Here is a 23,918-nt window from a genome sequence, read left to right on the forward strand (position 1 = left end):
CTGATATGCTTCTTGTACAATTACCAAACAAAACAAGCTTTTCAACGCCAACTCAGTGAGTGTTCCTAAAAAAAAAAATTATTGCGCATATTCCGTGAATGAAAAATTGCCGGGTCCTCATGTCAGGTCAGGCTGCCAGAGCAAGTTTGTTAACTTGACAGTTCAATCGATATGTATGCAATAAGACCTTCTCGGGTGACGACAAGACATGACGACACTTTATGAAGGAAGCTAGTAAACCCGGTGGTTTCTCCATAGGCACGGGAACCGGGGCAGTGGGGACAGCTTGCCCACCCCCCAACTATGGGGCCGTGGGGGCGGTGCCCCCACAACTTTCAGACGGAATACCCCATTTTTTGCAAATGTTTTCTTTTTTTTGTTGAAAAAAGCCAAGGGATGAAAAATAAGTGGCCCAAAACCGGTGAGAAAACTAGATTCGGGGGACCCTAGGTTGATCTCTGTTATGGTGTGCCCCCCTCCCCCCCCCCAGTCTGAAAGTAGTTCCCGCACCCCTGAGTTTCTCTACGCTATTGAATCACGCCGGTGATTCTGACTTTTAGGTATCTACTAGAGCACTTCACGGATAGGCTTTTTAGGATCCGGCCCGGCCCATATCCGGCAAGTCATATCCAGATCCGCCCATTATCCGCCTTTCTTTGAATATCAGAATCCGGCCCACCCATGGCCCGTATTGCAGCCAAACTTCCAAAAAATATCCGTAATAGTCCGTTTCACCAATAACTGGTTTCACCCAAAACTGGACTAACAAATTCAATCTAAGGGACCAGACAGCCATACATCTCATAGACCATCTTAGACCATCTCATCTACCTCTGCTGCTGCTTAACACATTAGGTTAATTTTTAACTTCAATGTTGAATGTTAAAATTTTGATCCGTTTTGATCCGGGTTCAACCTTCAATTCCCAAATCCGGCCCGCCCATATCCGTTCTTTTTTAACAAATTTAGAATCCAATCCTATCCGGTCCGCGGATTTATCCGTGGATAACGGATTTATCCGGCCCATGAAGTGCTCTAGTATCTACTACGCAACCTTCTCACATTAATTTTTCTTCAAGCGTTTTGGGAGGGGGGCCAAAAGATATGTTGGCCCCCCTTTCAGGCTTTTGGGGGGCCATGGCCCCGGTGGCCCCCTCCCTGAATCCACCAGTGGGGGGCGGTGCCACCACAACTTTCAGACGGAATACCGCCCTTTTTGCAAATGTTTTCTTTTTTTTGTTGAAAAAGCCAAGAGATGAAAAATAAGTGGCCTAAAACCGGTGAGAAACTAGATTTGGGGGGACCCTAGGTTGACCTCTATTATGGTGTGCCCCCCAGTCTGAAAGTAGTTCCCGCACCCCTGACTTTCTCTACGCTATTGAATCACGCTGCTGATTCTAGTAGGTATCTACTACGCAACCATCTCACATTAATTTTTCTTCAAGCGTTTTGGGGGGGGCCAAAAGATATGTTGGCCCCCCCTTTCAGGCTTTTGGGGGGGGGCCATGGCCCCGGTGGCCCCCCCTGGATCCGCCAGTGATTGTGCTAGCAATATCTGTCAAGACCTGAACCCGTTGCCTTCATGCTCAAGGAATTTCTCGGTGTTACCTAGTGTTTTTATATACCTTGCCTGACCTGATACCGGCGCGATATGGGACAGGCAGACGGGGGTTCGGCTCAGCGGAGGCAGTGCCCACTGGTGGTGGGGCCTTGTTTACTGTGTGGAGGGCCGAGGGAGCCGCGCCGTGGCCTATCTGCGGCGGCGGCCGAGCTCGGGCCGCGCAGTAACACCCTCGATCTGGCTCGCTGATGGGCGGCGGGTCACGACACGTCAGCAGCGCGCCGGCCGACCGGGTCACGACCCGTCAGCAGCGCGCCGGCCGACCGGGTCACGACACGTCAGCAGCGCGCCGGCCGACCGGGTCGGCGCGGCGCAGAGCCGGGCCGCGCCGGTAGCGCTCAACAGTCCAGTCGGCAGCACTAACACGCCGCCCGTCCACCAGTCGAGTCGGCACTGCGCGCGCAGTAGGATGCAGCGCCTCGAGGTGACCAGCCGTCAGCTCTCACACCTACTGCTGTGAGCCTCTGACTTTGGGGCGAAGTGGTCTGTCTTTTGGTGCAGTGTAAGTATGCAGGGACGTAGGCGGGGGGGGGGGCACTGGGCCATGCCCCCCATGGGCGCCGAATGCGCCCTTTGCGATTGGAGGGAGGCGCCCTCCAATCGCAAATGCAATTGTGATTGAATCGAATCGAAAAACAACCGCGACCGGAGAGCGCCAAAGGCGCCCTCGCGAATGTGCTTACAGAGAAAACACGGTTGCAGGGCGCCCTCAGAGAGCGCTATTCCAAATACGGTTGGATATGTCCATCGGGCACCCTCCAACCGCATTTGTTGGCTGTAGCTCTCTAAGCGTAGCGGTAGTCGCCCATGTAAGCCTGTTGATTGCTGCTCTCCTGCCCACTGGCGCCCTCATTTGATCGGCGTACTCCTACCTATTGGTGCTCTCCTGAAAATAGGCGCCCTCTCACCCGAAGGCGCTCTCCTGTATATCGCAACCATGCTACACATTACCGCCCTTCTGCTGCTGCTGGTCGGCGCCCTCATATTTACTGGCGCCGTCCTACCCATTGCGCCCTCATGTGAAATTGTGATCGGCCGCCCTCCTCCCTTTTGGCACCCTCTTGTTGATCGCCGCCCTCCTAGCCATTGGCGCCCTCTTGTTGATCGCCCTCCTCACAGGTCCCCTCCTGTTCAATGTCATCCTCTTGGGCAAAGGCTCCCTCCTCACCACTGCCATCCTCCTATTAATCGTCATCCTTCCACTCATTGGCGGCTTCCTGTTGATGACCGCCCTCCTACCTATTGGCGACCTCTTGTTGATCGCCACCTTCCTATCTATTGGTGCTCTCCTGTTTCTAGCCGCCCCCTCACCTGGTGGCACCCTCCTGTTGATTGTTGATCGGGGCCCTCCTACCTATTGGCGCCTTCCTGTTGATCACCGCCCTTATACCCATTGGCGCCCTCCTGCTGCTCGCCACCCTCCTACCTAGCGGTGCCCTCCTATGGAAACTCGGGGTGTCGATCGGGGCTCTCCTACATATTAGCGCCATCCTGTCAATCGCAGTCCTTCTACCTATTGGCACCTCCGTTGATCGCTGCCCTCCTATCATTTATCTACTCCTTTGGCATGTTTCCCAACTTAGCCGTTCTCTTGCACATATTGATGTCTTGCCTGTGAAGACTGCCACAAATAAACGTGTATTCAGCGCAATGAAGTAGGCATACCAAAACTATCTACGCTCTACAATGCATAAAACATGTCTGGTCTTAGCCCACGCATGCCTGGGGGGGGCTCTACAAAGCCCCTCTCCAGTTTTTCGGCAATATCTTTTAAACCGTTTGATAGATCAACACAAAACTTGCGGTACCCTCAGCGGCATCAATTTGACACCTTGTGTTAAAATTTCAACTTTTTAGCTGCCATAGTTTGGCCATGTCGGCCGATTTTGATGCAAAATATTGAATTACGGCAAACGCTCTCAAGAGCTTGGTTTTAAAGCTAGATCCAATTTCTTTGCATCAGTGGACTACAAATACACTAGTTTATAGTTATCAAACTGCTATCTCAAATTTTCGAAATTTTGTAAATTTAAAAAAAATATTTTTACAACCAGTAAAACGCCTTTTGGGCGAAGAACGAGTGAGCGAGATATTGAGCCCTGCACGTGCGGAAGGGCGAGAGGGTACTTCCAACGGGCTTGTGCAAAGCACCCTTCTAACCGGTCGCTAGCGGTGTGCCAAATTGGAACGCGATCGGCCCAGCCGTTCCTGAGATCTGGAAGCGGCATTCTGCACGTGCGCACGTGCAGACGGGGTCCAAACTGACTTTTGCACGGCACCCTACTAACCGGTCTCCAACCGTGTACCAAATTTGAGCGCAATCGGCCCAGCCGTTCTCGAGATCTGGAAGAGCCCCCTGCACGTGCGCACGTGCAGTAGCACCCTAACCGCAACACATGGGAATGCAGTGCCTGGTGGGTGCCTACCTGTATGCCAAGTTTCAGCGAACTCGCCCCAGTAATTACCGAGTTACTGAAATGGGAACAAATTTGGCACCTCTTCTTTTTGTATTTTGCACGTGCAGTGGGGGTCACTCACATAGATCAAGAGTATCCGACCTTTGGTAGAAGAGATGCAGCTACCCTATACAAATTACCGCAAGACTATACAAATTACAGCAGCTCAAGCTGCTGCTGAGATATGGGCCTCTCAAAATCATTACTTTTGCAAAACTGCTTGAACACCCTTGACTTTTCACGTGGCACGTGCCACGACGGTCATTGAGATGTATCAAAAGTAGTCAATTACGGGGTAGAAGGGATGGGGCTACCCAGCAAAAAAGACCGCAGGCCAATCGGTCCAGCGGTTGCTGAGATATAAGCCTCTCAAAAGCGTTACAGGCCGGGCCGGGCCGCTCATACTGAGATTTTTCCGTTATATTGAAAAGACTTCGCTTCGCTCGCTGCGCTCGCTCGCTCGTAATAACAAAAAATCTATCTTTTGTTTTTTAATAGTTCTCAGCAAGTATATAGTAATAGAATTAAAGTACTCGGCTTTTCCGGACAGTTTCGTGACTGTATTATGGTCACTTCGTCAGCGGCATACAAGTAATATAAAGTTTTGATTTTTCGCAAAAACTGGAAAATGTGTGATAGAACACACACTAATTAACTACTCTAGTAAGTTTTAGCCCAATATCTTCATAAAAGCAAAGTTATTAGCATTATTGTCAAAATTTTACAATTATATACATATTCTTCAAACTCATTTTTAGTACGTTTTTGACATCGTACAGCAATATAAATGGCACCATCGTGTTCCTGAGCTCGCCTCAAACTACATAGGCAGATAGGCAGATAGGCAACATTTTTGTTGAAAAAAAATAGTTTTCAAAATTTGACCTTTTCTGACCTGAACGTGACCTGACCTCCGGTAAATTCAGCTGAAAATGACCTCAAATGACACAGACGACATTGTTTTCGAAATATACCAGAAAAATTGACCATAAAACATGCGTCACGCGACCGAAACATGACATACAATGTTCGTGACCTAGGATGACCTGGCCTTCACCTGAAAAATTCGAAGTAAAAGTTACGTACCTTCAGGGTATCTAAGGCATTTATCAAGGAGTGCTTAAACCAAAAATGAGCCTGATCGGACTTGTCAGCCGGCGGTCAGAGCATAAATTGTGAACAAGCAAAAATGCCGATAATTTTCACTTTGACCTGACCTGTGACGTCATCGGTAACCTCGAGGTCAATGAAAATAGGTTTTGTTCGACAGTTTTTCTAGGGCTATCAGACGCCCTTTGAATTTTGACGATCGGGCCAGTAGTGTCGGAGATAGAAAGGGGGCTCTGAAGAGCCCCCCCCCCCCCGTCACTCGCGTTATGGAAAATACCTCATTCATGCGCGGGTTATGGATTGATCTTGCTTTACGTGCATCGTGACATCTCATGGTGTGTCAGAAGTGTACCGTAAACCGGGGTGAGTTGATATGAGTTGATATGGGTTGGTGAGTTGATATAAATTGCTCGAAAAATGTTAAAATGTGTGCTGCTCATCCATTTGTAAACCAATTTTCAGTTTTCTTTTTTTGTGAAGTGAAGCAACCAATAAGTGATGCATATTGCTGAGAAAGGCATGCATGTGGTGCAGTGCCTTCTTAACACATTACTTTTTTCAAAGTCCTTTTTTTCTTCTGATTTTGAAACTAAGGAAAAGTCCCCACCCTACAGCAGAGACGGTGGATATTCATGGAACAACATGCAGTGGGAAAGAATCTACCATCAATTTCCTGTTGATCCCAGGTAGTTTTGGGTTTCACCTATAACAACGCTTTTTTATAATTTTAAGAAAAGTGACAGGTGGTGAGTTGATATGCCATCAAGTGGTGAGTTGATACGCATGATAAGGGCTGATACCAGGCTGGTATGCATGCAAATTAGCATGAAATATGGGTCTGCAGGTAAGACAAAGTCAATTAGACCAACTCTTCTCCTTTTCTCTCCCCACATCACCCCAGCAACCCCCAAAAGCTTTAGTTTTTCTGAATTCATGAGACGAGGTATCACTGATGTTAGTTGTCGGACTTTCGTCCCCGTCTTGAGTTGAGATGTTAGTTTCACAACGTTTCAGCCAGTAACTTCTCTGGCGGTAGTCATATCTGCCTCGATAGTGGAGTGCTTAGAACCGTGGACCATCACCGGGGAAACCCGAGTTCGATTCCCGCTGACTACAGGAGCTTTCGAACGGTATGACGCGTACGGCGCAACGCCACCAACATCCACGTCCTTCTGAGGGTCAAAAAACACCTGACGACGGCCGGAGAGTAACTGGCCGATACGCGATTGCGAAACAAACACCTCAACTGAAGACTGTGACGAAGGTCCGACAACTAACATTAGTGACCCCGAAGTGTTTTTTTTTTCTGTGGACATGCCTAACATGCAAAAAGGCACAGCACAACTCCCTGTCAAGTCACAAGATGGCTCCCTACAAGCTACAAAAGAACACTATAGAACACCTATATAGTATATACATACATAGATATTAAAAAATGTTATAATTATCCGTAATTCGAAAAAACAGCACTGTCGTTTCTGTATGGCTAACAGCGCGGGAATTCTGATCTCGTGAAACTGATTAGTTTTCTTGCTTGGCAGTTACCAACCGAGAATGAGTGACAAAATGAAATGGAACAAACAACATAAAGAAATTGACTGGTGTTTTAACCCTCGCCCGTATTCGTGTTTTGCCAGCGTCTAACGTATAGGGGGGGGGGGGTCCGTTGGAATCCCATCGTCGTTTGGCCCCTGATGGAGCTAGAGCTTCGCGGAAAAAAAACGAGCGTGTTGCCCGAGACGCGAGGAAGCCGATGATAACCAACTTTAAGGTCCTAAGTCATTGGTTAACCTTCCAGGTCAGGTCAATTACCCAGAAGTCTGGAAAAAAGGGGGTTATTTGAAGTTCGTAAAGCGAGGTTGTTATTATTTTTTGGGGGTTGCTGATCACGAATGTCATGTTAGTTTTGATCACAGATGTCTTCGTACATTTAGGCCAGGTCAGGTCACGTCAGGTCAACCAGTAGGTGTCCTGCCGGCTATCCGTAGGGAGTGTCAAGTGTCAACTACCACTGACGGTGTCGTAACATGTTACGAAGGCACTAAAACTACTTCGCAAATGATCAAATGCATGTTAAATTCGAAATCGGCCCGAAAAAAACTACCCTAGGAACATGTAAAACTCCAAAAAGTGAACCGAGGTCACCAAAGGTCAATGACCTGACCTGACCTTCAGGTGACCTTGACAGTTGACCCCACAATACTGCATGGGACCAACATCATTTCACATGTTTGGACGTTACAATCACAAAAAGACTGGAAATGCGCGGATAATGTGAGATGACATACGCCAAATCGCGATTCCGGCTAAGCATGGTCTCGAGAATCAGGTAACAAGTCAAAAGCCATTTGGATCAGGGTCATGAAATTTTTAAAACATGTGTAAAATTGATAAACTCGAGAGTTACTGAAAGTTTCGTCGCGATCGGCCGCTTTTTGCGCGAGTTATGTGCGAAAAGCCGAGGTGGTCCGTTCGACCGCCTATAAGTGCGAGGGTTAATTTTGTCTTTTGATGCCGAATTTTGTTTTATGTCGCTTATTTCACCTGATGGAATACAGTCCGAATTAGATTCGCTTCACTTCACTTCATTGACATTTTGTTGACTACCAGCCAACAAAAGCTCAGAAGCATATGTATTCTTTCATTTCAATCCATTATCTCTGTAAGAGGCATATCAACCTTGACCCGCAACTGACAATGTGTTTTAATTACAAGAAAATACACTTGTAATTCCAAAATATATTGGTAGTTTTGATACCGTTGGCTTGAGGACACGTGACTAGCTAAGTTCAGAATGTTCTAAGTAAAACTAAGCATCATAAAGCAAAAAAATGATGCTGCTTAAATCAAGCTATTTAGATAGCGCTGTGTTGGACATGATTGCGTTTTCATGAATGTGAGGTCTGCTGCCAAACTACTACCATTTTTCTGATGGTTTCTTTCAGGATGTGTTCTCTCATCCTTTTCTTAAACACTGGCATTTTATCAACTCACCTCTGAGCTTCTTTAGCCGAGAAATCTTGATAAATCCAAAACCATATCAACTCACCACCCCCCAGGGGGTGAGTTGATATGAACTTTGGCGTTTTAAAAAAGGGGCTTAGTATATACATTTTTTATTCATTTTTGCTGATTGCCTCCCCAAGGCATGTGCCATGAAACTGGCACAAAAAGAATTCCGTAAATGAATGTGGCTTTTAAAGAAATATAGAAAAACCTCAAAATCCATATCAACTCACCCCGGTTTACGGTAACTAGCCGCACGGCTTTGGTTCTCCAGCCTTGTCAGTAGATGGCAGTACCGCAATATGGGCGGCGGATCGTGCAATTGACGTCAAATTTTCGTTACCTGCTAAGAATTGAATGGCGGATCTTGTCATGCAAGAATCAAGTCAATCGGTCCACAACTTTTCTAACAACAGGGATATAAAGTCAAACACCCTGCCAGAGCGGCGGCGCGGCGGCCGTTACGCACCGCCTGGGAGACTGCCGGCGCGGGACGGTTCGGACTTTGCATTGCACTAAAATCTGTCAACTGCTTGGAATAGTTATTATAACAAAATTTTCATTCAAGTGAGGAATAATCCAAGGGCAGGAAGCATTGTATGTGTGTGTGTGCATACTGTGCAAGCAAAGAAGCTGCATTAGCAGATACTCGCTAATATTAGATCCAGCCAAGTCCAAACGCATTCCACGGGATGTGTTGCTGGTGCGTCAACAATATTTATCGTTCGAGGGCGGATACAGTTGTAACAGTGCAAAAAAAATATGTTTACACAGTTCTATTCCTTGAATAATTCTCTTCAACGCCTTATTCCCAGTTAAGCAAATTAGTCCACCCTGGTTGAATAAATAAGGCGATTTCGCCACAAGGTCCCGGAAAACCACCGACCGAAAACGGTCGCGCTCAACGTTAATTTGGGCATGTAGACTCTTAAAAACTCGCATTGGGCGCATCAAAGATCGCATCTTAAAACCTACCTATGCCAATGCCTGGGTTTCCCAGGTATTGACTCCAAAACAACGTATTCGGCTCCCGAATACGTCCAAGTGATCCGCCTCGTTCCTAGTTAAGCTCTAATTAGATCAAGTGACTTAAAGGAGCGAAAAAGCGACAAAAAGCATTTCTCTATTATGGCGGCGGGCTGCCGGGTTGCAAGAGGGCACCGGCTATTTCCACTTTTGACACACCATGATATGGATCACGATTAAGTAATAAGTTCGGCCGCAACAGCAGGCATCTGAAGTTTCGGTGATTGAAACTGGTGATGTAGGTACTCAACAATTATATGCATCTGTGGGAAGGCCATGAGGGCTGGTCTGAGGTAATTTGGATGAGAATCCCGAGGAGGCTAATCGATCTCATGAGGAACAGTCCTTTTATGGTTTATCTTTCTGATGATGCCGCCTTTTCGTTGTGCGCTTGCGTTAACGCATCTCGTGCTCCAGTACCAATCCGATACGGTGATCTGATGTGTGGTTCTGCGACACCTGAGCGAGCGTCATTTCAGCGAACGACATTTGAGCGAAGCCTTTTCAGCGTTTATCAATTTAAGCGATTGACTTTTTCAGCGATTGTCAAGTCGGCGAATTCAATGACAGCGATTATCAACTTAAAAACGAGGGCCAGAATCAGCGAAACCAGATTGAGCGAATATATGGAGGTCAATGGGGGACCAATTGAGCTAACACAGCTACAGCGAAACCGAACGCGACGGAAGTCAATCATTTGCTACTTTTCGGGAATTCTTGCCCTTGGAATAGGTACCCGCTTGGTATGTGTCATGCTTCAAGCTGCGCGCGGCAAATTAAAAATTTGCTTTTAAGCTTGGAAACCACAAAAATATCTGGCCTAATTTTGCAACCTTGATCTTGAAATGTGGAACGTGAGAGATAGGACGATGGAAGGAATGCCAAGGACCAATAATAAACTCGATGGATGGCACAAAGGGATCCAGTCTATGTTTCAGGTACCTCACCCAAATATCTGGAAATTCGTACGTTGCTTGGGGCAAGAACAAATTTTACAACATGGGGACCTGATCTGATCCAAATTCAAGCGGGGGAATTTCGCGAAAAACAGCACAAGCAATATGAATCCATTTAGCATGTATGCATGAGTTGACCTGATGGTACCTTTTTATATGACTCCGCGTCATTAATTGGTCATGTCCTGTTGACGGCTGTACCAAATACAGAATACAGAATAGTGTATATAGCGCGCACGCACATGCAAACTACAACATACGCACACAAACAAAAATTTCAGTGATCGATCATCCGTCGTTTTTATTTCCAAAGATCCCATGCTTCACATGCATGTATATCTGGCGCGAAGACCCTCTGCTACAAGTTTGGCTTGCGAAAGGAGTCCTATAGGAATCATATATAATAGTCAGTGTCCTGTAGGACTCCTATAGGAAAGTGTCCAATAGGCATATCCTATAGGATTACCTTTAGAATCCCTTGGGACATTGTCAGATGGGTGACTTGGGTGTTTATAGGAAAGTAGGTATCATATATGAGTCTTATAACACTCCTATCTATGGGGCAGTATCCTAAAGGTAACTGTCATACAAGAGTCCTACAGCACTCCTATAGGAGAGTCTCCAATAGGAAACTTCCATATAGGATTCCTAAAGGTATCTTATAGGGCAGTGTCCTATAGGAAAGTGTCCTACAGGTTTCCTATTGAGTCCTACAGGAAATTGTTCTATAGGACAATATCCTATAGGAATCCTATAGGAGTCCTGTAGAAGAGTGTCCTATAGGACAAATTCCTATAGGAATCCTATTGGTCCTATAGGACAGTTCGCCAGTCCTATAGGACTTTTTCGCTAGGGTCTGAACAAACTTTTGGTCATCATTATTGGCAAACAGCAGGGGGGGATGAAATCGAACCGCTGGAATTTTTGAGAAATGTGGCATTAAATTTGGAGCTTAATGTCAGAACTTTGAACGTGACATCCGCCATCCAGTTCCGGATAACCATGAAAAGTTCCGGAAACATTCGTTGCACGTACGCTCGCAAAATAAAAATAAAAATAAAAATACACCGTCACGGGACGATGAAGTGTTTCGCTAAAATGACAGTCGCTCAAACTGTAGTCGCCGAAAAAGATGTCGCTGAAACATAGCTTTCGCTTAAATTGATAATCGCTATATTTTATAATCGCTCAATTTGATATCCGCTTAGTTGCCAGTCGCTGAAAATGGTTCGCTCAAATGACGTTCGCTCAAATGACACTCGCCAAAGTCGGTCGCACCACTGATGTGTATGCCTCCGCCAATAAACTGTTTTACATTGTCACCCATTGGCGAAGCTTCCTATACAGTATACAGTTTGTGTGGCAGCGGCCCCACCAAACCTTAGGTTTTTTACACCTTCAAATCTGGTAAAAGAGTGACAAGAGCTTTGAACAGTGAGCACATAAAAGATGTGCCTAAAAAGCATAGGAAAAATTGTTTTAAAAAATTTCGCGCGCCTTCGGCCGTCGGCGCAGCATTTCAAGAGCACTTCTTTAGTAGGAACTTAGTACCTACCTATGCCAATCACTTGCAACCTTTTGTCACGTGTGAGATTAACTCGCACCAGGACGTCTCTTAAGACATGCGGTTAAAAGAAATCCGAAAAAGGTGCCACTACGAGCTTCCGTTTTTTTTTGGGGGGGGAGGGAAGGGATGAGCGGGAGCTGGGCACACCTCTTGGTACATTGCTCTTACACATGCTCTAAAAAATGCAAACCATAGTCACTAAAAGCAAGGTTACCAGGTTATCTCAAGTGACCTAACTTTAAAAAAGACTTAAGCATAGTTACGTAAGTTGAGCTGATGACTTGACGTTTTATGACCTGGAGTAAAAACAAAAATACGAGTACACACGATGCGAAATCAATACCGCATAACTTACACTACCAACTTACGCAAAAAAAAAACTGGTGGCGTGGTAAAAACGCCTCCCCCCCCCCCCCGCTGAGCGATCGTCAAGGATTTTTAACTCGCGACCGTATGGCACCCTCCTTAGGTGAGGTGGCGCCCTCCAAATCCTTGCCCCCCTCCCCTTCGCAATTTTCTAAGTACCGTAAAATGGGGTGTTAAGGGACAGTGGGGTGATAAGGGACAGTTGCGTGGGAAAAACTTTGAGTCATGTTAGGTTTCTAATTTGAGAAGGTTAAATAAAAACTTGAGTGTGGCAGTTGACACTGTTTTGTTCTTGACTATAGGACAAAATGGGATGGTTTTTCATGCAAGTGATTTGGTTCAAAAATGGTTTTGAAAATCATGCTACATTTTCACAAAACTGAGACATCTCCAAAACTCTGTGTGTACCACAGAAACTAGTGGGTGTACAGGTAAAATGAATGCATAGGTGTATTGTCACATGTATTGCACATGTTTCCTGAAAAACTTATACAAATCCACCCATTCATTCATCATCCTCTTCCTCTTTTCCGGACACATGCATATTTTGAGGTGGATGTGGGGTGCTAAGGGGCAGGGAAGAAATAATAAAAAATAATATCTAAATGTAATTTTCATAAAGTTTGCTTTCAGTAGGATGGAAAGCACCAAATTCCACATGAAATGCTGGCAAGTTCATGCTTTCATCTCTAACACATCTTAAGTTGTATAACAAAACACCTCAAAACTCGCTTAACACTCTCTTTTACAATGATGAGTCAATGAAGACTGATGAAGGTAAATGTGATGTCATCATAAAAAGGCCAAAACAAAGAGGGCCACATAAAGACAAGTGACTAGCTTCAAAATGGGTTTTTGTTGATGACAGAAGGGTGCTTTTTGGTTCTGTTTACCTTATAATTAGCACATTTTCCAGAAGCGTAAACTGCATTACGTATAATTGGCTAAAAGGCCATTAGTTGTGAATGAACCTGACTTATTTTGTGACGGAATATGCAAAACATTTCAATAAATAAATTGTGCGCCCTTTCACACCCCAATCGTGGGCATTTGATGACCATTTCTTGGAATAATATAGGTGTCCCTTAACACCCCACATCAGGGTGCTAAGGGACAGTGATGAAAAATGATAAAAATAATTTGCATGTATATATTTTTAAAACGTTAATGTAGCGGGCATGTAAAGCACCAAATTCCACATAAAATGCTAACAAGTTGATGCTTCTATCCCCAACCCTTCTTGAGTCGTATAACAAAACACCTCAAAACTGTCCCTTAACACCCCGTTTTACGGTACGCCGCTGTAAGTATGTACTTACATTAGTACACTCGGCTACATAGTGATGTTGGCCCCCGACGGCCCAGCGTTTGACTGGAGCGGTAGACTGCGCCGCCTCACACCCCGGTTCAGCGGCGCGTTAGGTTGGGTTTGATCTCTCTGGCCTCACACTCGCTACAGACGCGTTTGACCGAGTCAGGGACGCGCCGCTCTGGTTGCCTTATCGCTCACATATCTGTGGTTAGGGTGTCTGCTGCGAATCGCTGGTCTTTCTGTGGCGACTCGAGTATGCCACGACCTACCACAACCTCTACCACTGCCACGACCTACCACAAACTCTACCACTGCCACTACCACTACCTCTACCACTGCCACTACCACTGCCACTAGCTCTTCCACTACTACAATTACAAATGGGTCATATCAAGTCACAGAGATCATTACTGTTCACAGCCTTGGGGTCACATCGAAGCAAGGAAGGTCACGTTGGTGTTGGGTAGCCTCCAGTCACATTTAGCAATAGCTTTAGTCTGGGTGTTATTAGGAAATTATGTCAAATAAAACAAACATCAATATGACATAAGTTAACCCGCGCCGGGCCGGTGCTCCGCGATTTCCGCGCCGGGCCGGGGGTGTCTGAACACCCCCCCCCCCCCCTAACTCGGCTCCTGGGCCACGTAGCGACACGCGATAATCGGCATTCGAAAGAGCGGCAAAAATAAGGACGAAAACACTTAGTCATTTCTTGGGTCAGGTCAAAGGTCAGGTCGCCAGAGGTCATCAAAGGTCAAATGTAGTCCATTTCAATAACTTTGGAAACTCCCAACGGCTAACTCGGGAACCAATAGAGCTACAGCGCCGCGGAAAAGCGCATATGATAGCCCTTTTACCATAAGCGTAACTTTATATCTCTTTGTGGGTGCTCAAGCACCCCCAATCCTGAGCTCAGCACCCCCTGCCTTCTTAACCCTCGCCCGTAAACGGCGATCTGCCACCTTCGCCCATGCAGGGGGGGGGGGGTTGGTGCGACCCCCCCCCCCTTGGCGTTTGAAAACGGAGCGTCGTAGAGCTTAGCGGAAAAGACCAACGGATTGCTCTCGCCGAGATCTCGCGATTGGTGGTATATTTTTTGGTCCTAGGTCAACATTTGACATACTTTTGACCGGTCAAAGGTCAAATTTTCGGAAAAATATACTTTTTTTCAACTTTCCGCGGTGATTGCGGCAAAACGGTGGGAGATATCGACTTGAAACCTTCACTATCGTGTTCCTTGATCAATTTTCTATCGTTTGGTATGTATTTCGTTTCCCTAGCTCTAAAAATGGCGCGTTGGGAGCGCCGGAAGTCGGCAAGGTCACAGTCGGCGGCAGAAATTCGAAAAATTAAAATTTAAATTTTTGAAAACTGATTGTATTTTTGGATTTCGGAGGTCCATTTGCTCCCTATAGAAGCTAATATTGCTGCATATTCCCATTGAGGTGACAAGAATTAGCAAAATAGTGGTTCGGGCGCTTTTCAAAAATAGTACCGGACGCTGTTCCTCTTGTGACGTCATAGCTCCGTGACCTGACCTGACCCGGTCAAGTTTCTTATACCATATGATAGCCAATACTTGCCCCAACATGCATGGGAAGTTTCATTACGATCCATCAACCGATGTCCGTACCACCGGCAGGAAACCTCGGGCGTTGGCACTCAGTTTGTGAAAATCCGGCCGGAGGCTGTTCCCTTTGTGACGTCATAACTCCGTGACCTGACATGACCCGGTCAATTTTTTTTATCAAAAGATGCGCAAGGTTTGCCCCATAAGGTACCCAAAATTTGGCGGCGCTGCGCGCCGCCGTTTTTGCACTATTTCCGAAAAACCTCAGGGGGGGGGGTTGCACCAACATGGGCGAGGGTTAACGCACCCCCAGCCTTCTCAAAACATTCCCAGCTGACTCAAGGCCCTCAATAATCAGAATGTCCATCTCCTAGTACTGTAATGAGCCCAGTGAATCATGCAAATACTATGCTTACTCAATTCAGTGACTAAGAGAATATACATTGAATAAATCACCACAAATTAAGATGCATGATATTTGTGTTAACATTAGGTACATCTGATATTATCAGGGGCCCGGGAACGATTTTCAAGTTGGGGGGGAGGGGGGCGAGCCTAAAATACCTGACAATGATGCATATGAAACAGTGGCATAGCTAGGGGTCTAAGGGGACACGTACCCCCTCCCCCCCATCGGGTTCAAAGGGACCCTCGGGTCCGAGAGGCCCTGCGGCGCCATTTGACCGCTGAGGGTTAACGATGGCCATATTTCTACTCAGAAGGGCCCCGTGGGGCTCGTTAGAGCACCTCATGGGCCCTAAATAGCCACACTAAGGTCTCCATAAGGGCCCCACGCCGACTTCTGAGGGCCTCTTGCGGCCTTTAAGGACACCTCGGTGGTCTCCAAAGGCCCGTTAAGCCTGAAACAGACTCTTTCCGCAGTCAGGAAATCGCATGCGAGAGCCTATTCAAATACATGGAAGCACGCTCGCATCAATCGCACGCACCTCCCGCGAGCGATTGATGCGAGAGGAATTACAATGTAACTATTTGAATAGGCTCTCGCATGCGATTTCCTGAACGCGGAAAGAGTCTGCTGCAGCCTTTACTAGCCTCTGAGAGGTCTTACCGGCCTATGAGGGGACAGTTCTAGGGGCATTTCCCACCTGTGATGGTCCCACACTTATTTTTCTGAGGGCCCCATAACGGCAACTATGGGACCCTCATCGGCGCCTATGAGGGCCCAAAACGGTGTCTCTGAGGGTTTCACACCCCCAACTCCGAGTGCCTACACCAGTGCCTATTAAAGCCCTATATCGGCGGCTCTCAGGACCCACTCAACACCTGCGCATCTAAAGGCCACCCACTGGTGACTTTTGAGGGCCCCACAACGGTGACCCTGAGGGCCCCACCGGCGTCTGAAAGTACCATGCCGGTCTCTTAGGAACCCGCAGGACTTCTTCTGCCGGCCTAAGCCCTAAGGACCCCTTGCCGGTCACTGAGACCCCCTACCGGCTTGTAGAGAGTTCGCGTTAGCAGCTCTAAAGGCCCCACACCCGTCTGTAACGGCTCTACACCAGCGTCTATGAGGGCCCGGAGCAACGCCTGTAAGGACCCTCATCGGAGCCTCTGAGAGAATCACACTAGCACCTCTGATCGCCCACACCGGCACCTGCATGGCGGCCCCACACCGGTGCCTCCCTTACCGGCGGCTCTGAGGGCCCTACGCCGGTGATTCTGAGGGTGCCACCGATAACTGAAGGCACCACACAAGCCCTTAGTGTAGCTGAGCTTTAATCCCATACCGGCCCTCCGAGGGCGCCACGTCAGTGCACTCATTGCCCCACACCCCTCCCTCACACCCGGAGCGGGTAAACTGTGTTATACCTATAGCAACGATTTTACCACCGTTGTACGTTATGTATTTCTCAAAGTTGGCTCAAAATGGTCCAGTACAAAATCTGGCCCGCCAAACTTATGGCCAAGGTCAGGCCCAAACACGTTTTGGGCAATCAGTCTCAGTCCATGACTCCATTCTTCGGCAACTACGGTGCAAGGCCGATACTGTAGAAACTTGCAATTTGTACCCTTGACCTGACCTTGACCTTGACCTCAAACTTTAAATTAAGTACATGTTTTTAGTTATTCGTGATGAGATCTTTCGATTGGCGTTTGAATTTTCCAAATCGGACCATTAGTTAGGGAGATAACAGGGGGGTAAAATTTATCCCCCCCAGCCCCGCGCGTTCGGCTGGAGACCCCAGCCCCGCGCGGGTTAACACGCGCACTGCAGCGGGTCTGAGCCGAACACGAACTGCAGGGGGGGGGGGTTGAAAACAACCCCCCCCCCCTAAGATCTCGAAAACGGCGCAACGTAGCGACAAACGGTAAACGGCGTTAGATAGGTGGAGATGTTATTTAGAGGAAATACGTACATAGGGTCGTAGTGTGTGGTGTTGTGCGGTACCTAAACAGAAATCGAGATACTTTGGTCTCGATTGACCCCGAGATCTGTTTGTACAGCCCGTTTTTGAAACTTTGCACGCTTCTTTCGGCCAAGCCATTAGACTTTGGTGATAAGCTTGGTGTCGTTAAGTGCCTGATTCCATTTACTCTGCAAAACGTTTCGAACTGCTGTGATACGAAACACTGCGCGTTGTCAGTCACTAACACCGCAGGCACTCCCCAGCACGCAAACGACGCTCGTAATTTTTCAATCGTGATAAGTGAGTCGGAGGAACGAGTGGGGTAGACGTCCATCCACTTGGAGTGGGCGTCGACTATCACCAAAAACATCCACCCATTAGCTGAACAATAGTCTACATGGACTCGCTGTCAGGGTCGTGTCGGCCACTGCCAGGGATGCAGTGGAGCGCCAGGTGCCCTCCCCTTCAGTTCCCGACACTTTACACAACACCTCACGATATCACGAATGTCGTCATCGATTTTCGGCCACCAAACGTACATTCTGGCCAGCATTTTGGTCCTACATTCCCAGCATGACCCTCATGTAGCAATTTTAACATGACACCCCGTCCCTGCGGCGGGACCACTACTCGCGACCCCCACAACACACAGCCATCCTGTACACTCAGTTCACCTATACGGGACCTGTACGGCTGAAAATCAGGGCTGAGGGCAGCACTATTGGCATCTGGCCAGCCGTCTCTGACATATCGATGTACAGCTGCCAACACGGGATCCAGAGCGGTCCACCGCTGTATCTGGGACACATTCACTGGGGATGAGTCGATGAACTCGAGCAAATGGACAGTCTCAGCCGGAATCGGAACGCTCGAACAAACCTTCTCGTACGAAGGCAGCCTGCTAAGCGCGTCACAGTGGCCTTGTTTAGATCCCGGTCGGTACTCAAGGTGGTAGTCGTAGGCCCCGAGCATTAGAGCCCAGCGGACCATCCTGGGTGACGCCATCACGGGCAGTGGTTTCTGCTCTCCGATGAGCCCTATCAGCGGCTTATGATCAGACTGTATTGTGAAAGTTCGCCCCGCTAGGTTATAGTGAAATTTCTTAACGCCGGTCACTACAGCTAATGCCTCTTTATCAGTCTGCGAGTACCTACCCTCGGTATCGTTCAACGTGCGCGAATAGTAGGCCACAGGCCGCTCACCCTGTGACGTCATCTGACTCAACACGCAGCCAATGCCGACCGGCCCCGCGTCACAAGCGAGAACCACCGAAAGGGCGGGATCAAAATGGGCTAGCACGGGAGGGCTAACTAGCATCTCTTTGGCTTTCAGAAAAGAAGCCTTCTCTGCTTCAGCCCACTGCCAGGGCTGATCTGCCTTTAACAGACGATAGAGCGGAGCCAACACACTAGCTAGATTTCTAAGGAATTTCCCATAGTAGTTGATTAAACCTAGCCAAGTAGCCACTTACGCAGCTCTTTAGCATCATGCGGTTCCGGGGCACGCATAATCGTGGCCGTTTTCTCGTCTGTGGTCTCCACACCCTGGCTACTTATCTTGAGCCCGAGATAGGTCACACTGCTGACTCCGAAGCTACACTTAGCCTTGTTGACCCTAAACCCCGCATCCTCCAACCTTCTAAGAACCTTCCGGAGGGCCTCGTCATGTGCGGCGACATCGACACCCGCGACCACGATGTCATCCAAGAAGACCCCAACGCCAGGGATACCAGCCAGAACAGTTTCCAGCGTGCGCTGGAACAGCGACACAGCGCTGGAATAGCCAAAGGTCAACCGAAGGGGTCGAAGTAGACCTTTCGGGGTGTTCACAGTCAGATATTCCCGAGCCTTTTCATCTAACGGAAGCTGATTATACGCGCTTTTCAAGTCTGTCTTTGAAAATATGGTACATCCCGCCAGTTTTGAATACAGCTCCTCCACACGCGGCAAGGGATACTGCTCTGCCTTAGCAGCCCTGTTGACGGTCAAGCGGTAGTCCCCACACACCCGTATTGACTGACCCCCAGCCTTGGGCACAACCACCAAGGGAGCCGCCCATTTGCTGTGCCGTACCTGTTCCCAGAGTCCGCCACGGATCTGGTCCTCCAGCTCGGCGTCCACAGCTTCCCTGAACGCCAGCGGTACGGTGCGAGGCTTGAAGAAACGAGGCTGGACGTCCGGGTCCACGTCGATGCTGACATCGCCGCCTCGATAGCAGCCCAGCTCCTCCTTGAAGACGTCAGAGAACTCGTCCAGGATGGGCTGCACACGGGTCTCCGCAGTCACTCGACAGATGGAGGGCCAGTCGAGCCTGATGTGTCCTAGCCAGTTCCTGCCGAACAGCCAGGGACCGCCACCTTCGACTACGATGAGGGGTAGTCGCTGAGCCTGTCCGTCGTACTCGACGTTTACTGCAGCCTGTCCCAGGACTGGAAGCTGCTCACCACTGTATGTCTTCAGCTTCACTGAACACGGTTCCAACTTCGGTCCTCCACAGGGCCAGAGCTGCCGAAACCCGGCGTCAGAGCAGACCGACAGAGTCGCCCCGGTGTCCAGCTCCATCTCGACCTTCTGACCGTCGAGCGTTACCGGCACCATCAGCGGCGGTCGCCGGACACCGAGGCCGGTCCGGACAGTGAACATGCCGTACACCTCCTCACCGGACCCGGGACTGGAACTCCTCGGTTGCGCAGCGCCGCCCTCTCTGCTACACTCCTGCCTGTCCGGTCCGGCTAACACGTCGTCATCAGCTGAAACATGGCGGAGATGCTGCTGGTTCCCTCTACAGGCAGCTCGGACGTGACCCCTGAGGCCACAGTTGTAGCACACCTTGTTGATGAACGGGCACGTGTCCGATCGGTGGTTCTTCAGGCACCTGAAACAGGTCGCTGCCGTGCTGACGCCTGGTCCGGGAGATGTCCTGTCCCGCTGAGAGCGCTGCCGACCACCAGACCTGGACAAAGCAGAGCCGCCAGCATCAGCACCCCTGGAGCTGCTACTCAGCCGCAGCGGACCCCGGGCACCAGTCAGCTGATGAACGGAGCCTCCGTCCTCTCGCTGCTCAGCGCCGCCGCTGAGCTCAGCCGCACTCGCTGCCGCCGACTCGTGCGCCTGGGCCAGCTGCTCCGCCGACTGGAGCGTCAGCCGCGGCTCACTGAGAAGCCGCGATTGCAGCAACTCGTTCCGTATGCCGCAGACCAAACGGTCACGCAGCATTTCATTGAGAACATTCGGTGCGAAAGAACAGTCCTTAGCCAGTTTGCGAAGTCGCGCCAGAAAATTAGCAACTGTCTGATCTCGCCGTCATTCCTGAAGCACGAATGAAATCGAAATCTCGCCACTATTTCAGATTTCTCTGGTTCGAAGTGACTGCAATACACTGACCAGCTGATCGTAAGTTTTGTCACTTACAGTTGCTGGAGCAATTAGATCCTCCAGCAGTCCGAAAGTTTTTGCGCCGATCGCACAAAGCAACACCGCCCGCTTCTTCGCCTCTTGATCACTCCCGATATCTTGCGCCACAAAGTACTGATTTAACCGCCGCGTATATGCACCGAAACACTCGATGTCCGCATCGAACTCGGGCGCCCTGCCGGCCATCGCCGCGGAGCACTCACTCGTCGCCAATGTCACAGACGGCGTCTCGGTCCAAACTGTATTCAGGCCGGCCGGGTAGCCCCCGGGTCACAGAGCCAACGCCCCACAATTCGCATACGTGCGCACCCGCTACCATGGTTCACATACGCGTGCACCGCCGGGCAGCCAGCTCAGCACCATGACAGGGTTTATCGAAACTTGATTGGATGAGCCTACCGGTAATAGCGATTTTAGTGTTTGCATTTATTGTTCATAGTGGTGTGAAATGTGGTTGGGGTACGACCGACAACCCGTCAGGGCGAATTTCGCACTGGGGTACTCAAAATTTGATGAATTTAAGACGTTTCCATGAGTTTTGAAGGTATGGATAAGTTCTAAAAATCCGGTTCTCTTTATCCGAGCCATTAACTCCATATGGTCCAGGAAAGCTGGCACACTACCTTTAACCGGCTGCCGATGCCTTGAAGCAAGCTTGAGAGCCGAGCAAAATTTTGAGGAAATACGCATTTTTCCAGCGCGTGACACGTGACCCCCCGGCCCCGAGACTCGAAACTTAACACTGCATGTGCCCGTGACGTCATCAACACCGTGTGCAAATTTCAGCCCCTTCGACGGCACCGTTTGACCTGCACACGGCGTCAAAGCACACCTCTACACGGTGCAAACAGACAGAAACACATATGTACATACAGAGTTTCATTCGACAAAAAAGAGTATAGTAGATGTGCAGATGTTAAAAACTCCTTTCTCTATCTTTCAGTGTACAACTGCGTAGTCTGTGGAGGACGCCCTGCTGGATCTGAGGACTGAGGACGGATCTGAGGACGCCCTGCTGGATCTGAGGACTGAGGACGGATCTGAGGACGCCCTGCTGGATCTGCACAGCCGACGGAGGACGCCCTGCTCTGTGGAGGACGCCCTGCTGGATCTGCACAGCCGACGGGTCCGATTGTGTGGGGCGGACCGGGTGCGACTGGTGCGCGGCGGCGCTATGGCCGCCGGCCGGCTGCTGGCGCTGGCACCAGCCGCCCTCTCGGTGGTGGCCGGCGCGCTGCTGCTGGTGCCGTACGCCGTGGGGGTGCGGCGCGGCGAGCTGGTGCCGCTGCTGCCGACCGTCAGCCAGGCGGCCTCGTGTCCGTCCACGGCCGCGCTGGCCACCGCCCTGCTGTGCCTGCACGCGCTAGTGGGCGCCATCTGTTCGGCGGCCGTCGGCCGTCTGCTAGCGGCGCGCGGCGAGCCCGCCTGGACGGGCCGACTCGTGGTGCTGCTCGGCCTGGTCTCGGCGGCGGCCACGGCGCTGGTCGGCCTCACGCCGGTGGCACGCAGGCGCACGCTGCACTTTGCGGGTGTGGCCGTGGCCATCGGCAGCTGGTCGGCGAGCGCCGCGCTGCTGACGGCGCTGACGCCGCGCTGGCAGCCGCGGCTGCGCCGGCTGCGCCGCTGCCTGCTGGCGCTCACCGCCGGCCTCGCAGTGTCGGCGCTCACCAACAGCTCCCTGGAACCGGACGGCCACGCCGCCAACATGCAGCTCATGGACTCGGCGTGCAACGTGACGGAGGCGGCGCGTCTGGGCTGGCGGCCCGGCTCGTGGCGGCTGCACTCGCTGGCGGCGTTCGCGGTGTGCGAGTGGGCGCTGCTCGTCGTGCAGGCCGTGTTCGTGGCCTCGTTTGTGGGCGAGTTATGGCACAGGCTGGGCGCCCCGGCCGGCGTGTACGCGCCGGTGGTGGTGGCCGCCTCCGCTGGCCACCAGCCGCCCGACTGGCCCAAAACGGCCCTCTTCATAGCGGATGACATGTAATGCAACATTAAATACAGGTGTAACGTCTGGTGCGTTACCGAACGTTCCTGATGCATCCTCCTGCGCGTGCGCACGTGCAAACTGGATTAAAACTGAAAGGACGCTGGCTCCAAGTTCACTATCGAGGCTCTCACGTAGGTTTTGGCAGCTTCAGCGTCTGGCAATGAATTTCTTACCGCAAAAATATTACATTTCATATTATGCTTGGTAAATGTCTGGAAATTGCGTCTTCAAAAATGAACATACTTTGATGACGTCATTCGTGGCAGCTGACACCTATATTGTCCGTACGATGGCACAGTGTCAACGAACTTCAGGGAAACTTCGTTTTCAATGTTCCCGAGCATAGGCGTAGGAACAGGGGGGCCGGGGAGCCATGCCCCCTCCCCACTTTCGGAGCTGGGGGGGGGGGCAGCAGTTTGAACTGCCCCCCCCCAGACACACACATACTTTTTGCTGATTTTTGTGTCTGTCTGTACCTACCACCCGGCACCCTAAAAACCAGAACTTGACAACTATTCAACTTGCCCTTCAAAAAAGATTTCCTTTTGTTTCTACAGCGTTATTGACCGCAATTTCTTTCACTCAATGAAGGAATTAGGAACCCATATCAGAGACAAGACTGCGAGTCCTGGTGGCAGCATTTTGTTGAATACGAGGCGGGCCAGCGAGCACTGAAAAGGTATAAGAGTAGACAATACTGGCACGATGCAGCAGAATGCATATACAAACGACCAACGCTTGACCGGATCTGTTTGGGGTCGGCATAGTTCGTCAAAGGCGTAGTAGCTAGCGGCCAGGGTGGCCATGCCTCCCTACCTCGGTTCAAACAGACTGGGGGCCAGCAATGTCTGTATCTGCCCATCTCCATTCCACTTTCAGTGCAGTGGCAGTTGCAGGGGAGGGGCATCAGGGTCCTGCCCCCCCCCCCCCAAAGGCAAATCAGGGGCCATCATATCATTCCCCCCAAACAACCGATAAGCCCCCATGGGCGTATGGGAGCTTATTGGATTGTCACGAGGCTCAAGAAACCCACGCCAGCTATTAACAGCTCCCATACCGGTCTTTGAGGGTTCTCCACAGACCCGGAGGGCCCTTCAGTGGCGGTCAAGCTCCCACATTGACCGATGAGGACCCATGTTGATCTCGGAGGGCCCTCCAGTGGCAT

At 49.9% G+C, this 23,918-nt stretch overlaps 1 protein-coding gene across 1 annotated transcript; it reads left to right on the top strand.

Annotated features, from left to right (window-relative positions):
• Positions 1-1,950: 1,950 nt before the first annotated feature.
• On the top strand, positions 1,951-22,943 carry LOC122370486 (DNA damage-regulated autophagy modulator protein 1-like). Its single transcript, XM_043346142.1, has 2 exons — positions 1,951-2,123; positions 21,713-22,943. The coding sequence occupies exon 2, from the start codon at positions 21,944-21,946 to the stop codon at positions 22,748-22,750; it is 807 nt and encodes a 268-aa protein (XP_043202077.1). The 5' UTR covers positions 1,951-2,123; positions 21,713-21,943; the 3' UTR covers positions 22,751-22,943.
• The last annotated feature ends 975 nt before the right edge of the window (positions 22,944-23,918 follow it).

The sequence above is a fragment of the Amphibalanus amphitrite genome, unplaced genomic scaffold (genome assembly GCF_019059575.1).
Source record: "Amphibalanus amphitrite isolate SeventyFive unplaced genomic scaffold, NRLGWU_Aamphi_draft 001136F_arrow, whole genome shotgun sequence".
NCBI classification, from domain to species: Eukaryota; Metazoa; Arthropoda; class Thecostraca; order Balanomorpha; family Balanidae; genus Amphibalanus; species Amphibalanus amphitrite.